At 41.2% G+C, this 3,371-nt stretch overlaps 1 protein-coding gene across 1 annotated transcript in view; it reads left to right on the top strand.

Moving 5' to 3' along the window:
• Window positions 1–2,607: 2,607 nt before the first annotated feature.
• LOC104157899 (tumor necrosis factor receptor superfamily member 1A-like) overlaps window positions 2,608–3,371 on the top strand; it is a gene marked incomplete at its 5' end in the record, with an annotated part of 5,862 nt that continues 5,098 nt past the window's right edge. Inside the window, 2 exons of the mRNA XM_009695422.1 lie at window positions 2,608–2,809; window positions 3,115–3,243. Of these exons, the coding sequence (XP_009693724.1) occupies window positions 2,608–2,809; window positions 3,115–3,243 (331 nt within the window). The remainder of the gene's footprint in view (window positions 2,810–3,114; window positions 3,244–3,371) is intronic.

The following is a 3,371-nucleotide window of genomic DNA, read 5'->3' as shown; positions in this document are numbered from 1 at the left end:
ATGATCATTGTAGGTCCCTTCCAACTGAGAATAGTCTATTCTATTATAATTTCATATATTTCCTGAATTTTAGAAAGTCTGTCATTGGTATAAATGAGTACACTGCTGAATGGCTTGAGGACCTGCTTAAGATGGTGGTGTGTTGTTCTTCTGTCATGTGAATGGTTTTTCTGGAAGGCCAAGTCATTGGTGTGTGAGTCACTTGTGGTCTGTGACTCTGTTCCTCAGATTTTCATCAGTAATAATGTGTTAACTCTGGTTTGATTACACTTAGAGGCATGCTTTCACTTAATCTGAAAAATTGAAACACTTTTCCTGTTTTGTTTTGGTTTTGAAGGTGTATCTGACCAATTTTCTGTATGTTTTTGGCTTAATCTTTGATGCTTTCCTCTCTTGTTCCAATTGCTGACCTGTCTGACTTACGGGCTTGCTGTGTATATTCCCATGTCAGGAGATTAATCATTGGCTAGAGAATCAGGGCTTTTTTTCATTGTTGCTGTCAGACCATCTGTGTGAATGATCTTTTACCCATTTTCCTGCAAGCAATCAATCTCGTAAGACTGTCAGCTGCTGAAATGAGTTTTAGTTCTTACTGAGTTGTTGTTGCAGTGCTCTCATTTATCCTGTGGTCAGCTAATTAAGTCTGAAATGATAGCTATTTAAATATGTGGTTCTCTTTTTCCTGTTCACCATTTTAGCATCTGGTCTACTGAATATGTCTTTGTCTGACAGAGCTCTCTGAAAAATGGCAGTTTTGCTTTGTCAGAGTTGCAGAGTGCTATCCTTCTTGAGGTTTTGAGTTGCTTTCATGTATGCACCTTTCTCCCCCAAGGCTTTAATTTTGAGAGAGAAGCAGGACAGCATGGGGCTGTCATAGCCATCTCATTTTGCGTATCCTTTCTTAAGCTTGCAACCACAGAACTGGTATCAGCATTGTGGTTTACCCTTACTGGTTTACTTTGCTTTTCTATAACCCTCCTAGCTGAAAAAGCAAAAAGAATCGGAACTCTGAAGCTGTGCCCGTACAGCTAGGCACCTCACCACTTTCAAAAAAGCAAGCTGGGAAAACATTACAATGTCCGAGAGTTAGTGTAATAAAACTTGGTTTGAGATTGTATGGATAGGGCAGGGTGGTATTTATTTGTGAAAAAATGAGTTGATTTTCATGCATTCACACAGCCTTGGCGCATAGACTATATTGGCACAAACTCTCTGCGACGTACTCAGAAGCACCAACACCCGTATGTCCAGATGGTGTGACCAGAATCACTTGTGTGTGATGCAGATGACAAGGGACACTGGCTGTCAAATCTTCATTGTGCCATTGGGGTTCTTCACGGTACTACAAACTAGTTTTTGGACATGTCCATCGTACCCTTTGGGACTTATCAGCTGGTATGGGATGGGTCTTTGCCGTAGAAACTTGCTGACTTCAGGCTCCGTAAATCTTGGAACAAGTTGTTTCCCAGTTTTGGTTGGTGGTTTTGTGTTTTGGTTGGTTGTTTTTCCTTTTTTTTTTTTTTTTTTTTTTTAAACCTTATTGTATGTTTTTTTCCTTGTCTGAATGCATGTTTGAAATACATGCCTATGGACTGTTTTTCTGTTTGGCCAACAGGCAGAGGAATCATGTTTATGATATGCTGCAATCTCATTACCATCCTCCTGGTGCAGGGTCTTTTGCTGATGAGTCATCTACGCTTTTGGCCATGACATAAATTAGCACATTTCTCAATTTTGCTGCTGGGAATAGTGTCGTGAAAACAAAGTCCAGGGAACGGTGTCCTTCATTATTGGTACAGGCTGTTCTTTTAACCCTTTATTCTGCTGTTCCTTGCCGTGTGTGTGTGTACACACTCACACTGTCTTACAGTCATACTGCAGTCATGCCAATAGTAGTATTTCTGTTAAAATTCTTGAAAACAGTCATCTTCAAAATGAAAAACAGCAAGTAAATCTCAAACAAATTTAAAAAAAAAAGAAAAAAGCACACATTTTTGTGGCAGACTGTTCAAACTGAATGTTAACAGCTGCAGTGTAAAAGGAAGAATGTATGTTTGACAGAGGGAGAAGTTGAAAACCCAGCTTTCCCACGTTTCTAGAACTGGCTTGCTCTGGAGGAGTTTTGGAAGCTTTTTATGCTTTGCATGCAGGGAGATCCTCCTCTGCCTTCTTGTTCCAAACTTCTCATCTGGTTTATTTATTCAGTAGAACTGCAAATACTGGATGCATTCTTCTCTCTAGAATTGTTTTTTTGCAAGCTGCAGCATTTTCAAGGCATTTCATTTATAAATTGCACATCATCAAAAGTATTTGCTTTACATACAACCAGTTTGTCATGGAGACCATTGTATGGCATATTAATAACACAGATGACAGGCATGGGTTTGTTGGGGTTTTTTTGGTAAATAACCACCAAAATAACCCGGTTTTGTCAGTGGAGGGTCCTGATACCAGATTTGGTCAAGTCAATGGAACTCACTGTTTTTAGAAGATTTAATTGTAAGTGCTGAAGTGAGCTGTACAGTCTGCAAGGCGATATGATGTTTTCTCACCTTCTTTCTCTCCTTCTTTCTTGCCCTCTCTCTTCCTCTCCCTCTGTATTTACAGGTTATCCTAACATTTGTCTGTGTGTTGACAAAGGAATCTGTAGGAATTGCTCCAGTGCCATATACACTGCAAGACCATCGGTTAGCTTTGGATGGAAGAGACCCCTCCAACCCCTTGAGGAGAGAAAAGAGGCAGGTGCAGTGTCAACTAGGACAATACCTACATCCCCAAGAGACCCACTGCTGCATGAGGTGCCATGCAGGTGTGTAAAATAAGTACAGTAGTAGTGACCTTCACATTAGAGGCATTTCCCTGTCCTGCACTCTCAAAACTGTCCTACAACTACATCAATGTTCCCTTTCCTTGGTACCTATCCCTACCCAGATAAATTCTTATTCCTTATCTCTTCCTTTGGCCTGTCAGTGTCCTTCAGACTAGTGAGAGGAAGCATACTTGGTCCTTACACCATTAATTCCAGGGTTTCTCTGAGGAATTGGTGATTCCCATCCTCCCTAAGATAACATGGTTGCCTTCCTGTCAGAGCTCTGTTAAGTGATTTTCTTGCAGGTACCTATAAGGCAAAAGACTGTGATCGGCCTGGCCAGGCACCTGTCTGTCTTCCGTGTGCTAATGGCACATTCACAGCTGTTGATAACACCATGTCTAAATGCTTCCAGTGTACACATTGCCGTACAGGTGAGTTATCTATAGCACCTGAGGAAAATGGGTGCTAGTGGCAGGTGGGCGGCTGGAGGGGATGGAAAGGTGAGCAAGGAAGCTTGGAAAAGTAAGCAATTGAATGGGCAGAAGGACAGTGTATGAGA

This window comes from Cariama cristata, unplaced genomic scaffold (genome assembly GCF_000690535.1).
Source record: "Cariama cristata isolate BGI_N322 unplaced genomic scaffold, ASM69053v1 scaffold42042, whole genome shotgun sequence".
NCBI classification, from domain to species: Eukaryota; Metazoa; Chordata; class Aves; order Cariamiformes; family Cariamidae; genus Cariama; species Cariama cristata.
This window is presented reverse-complemented; position numbering and strand designations above follow the sequence as displayed.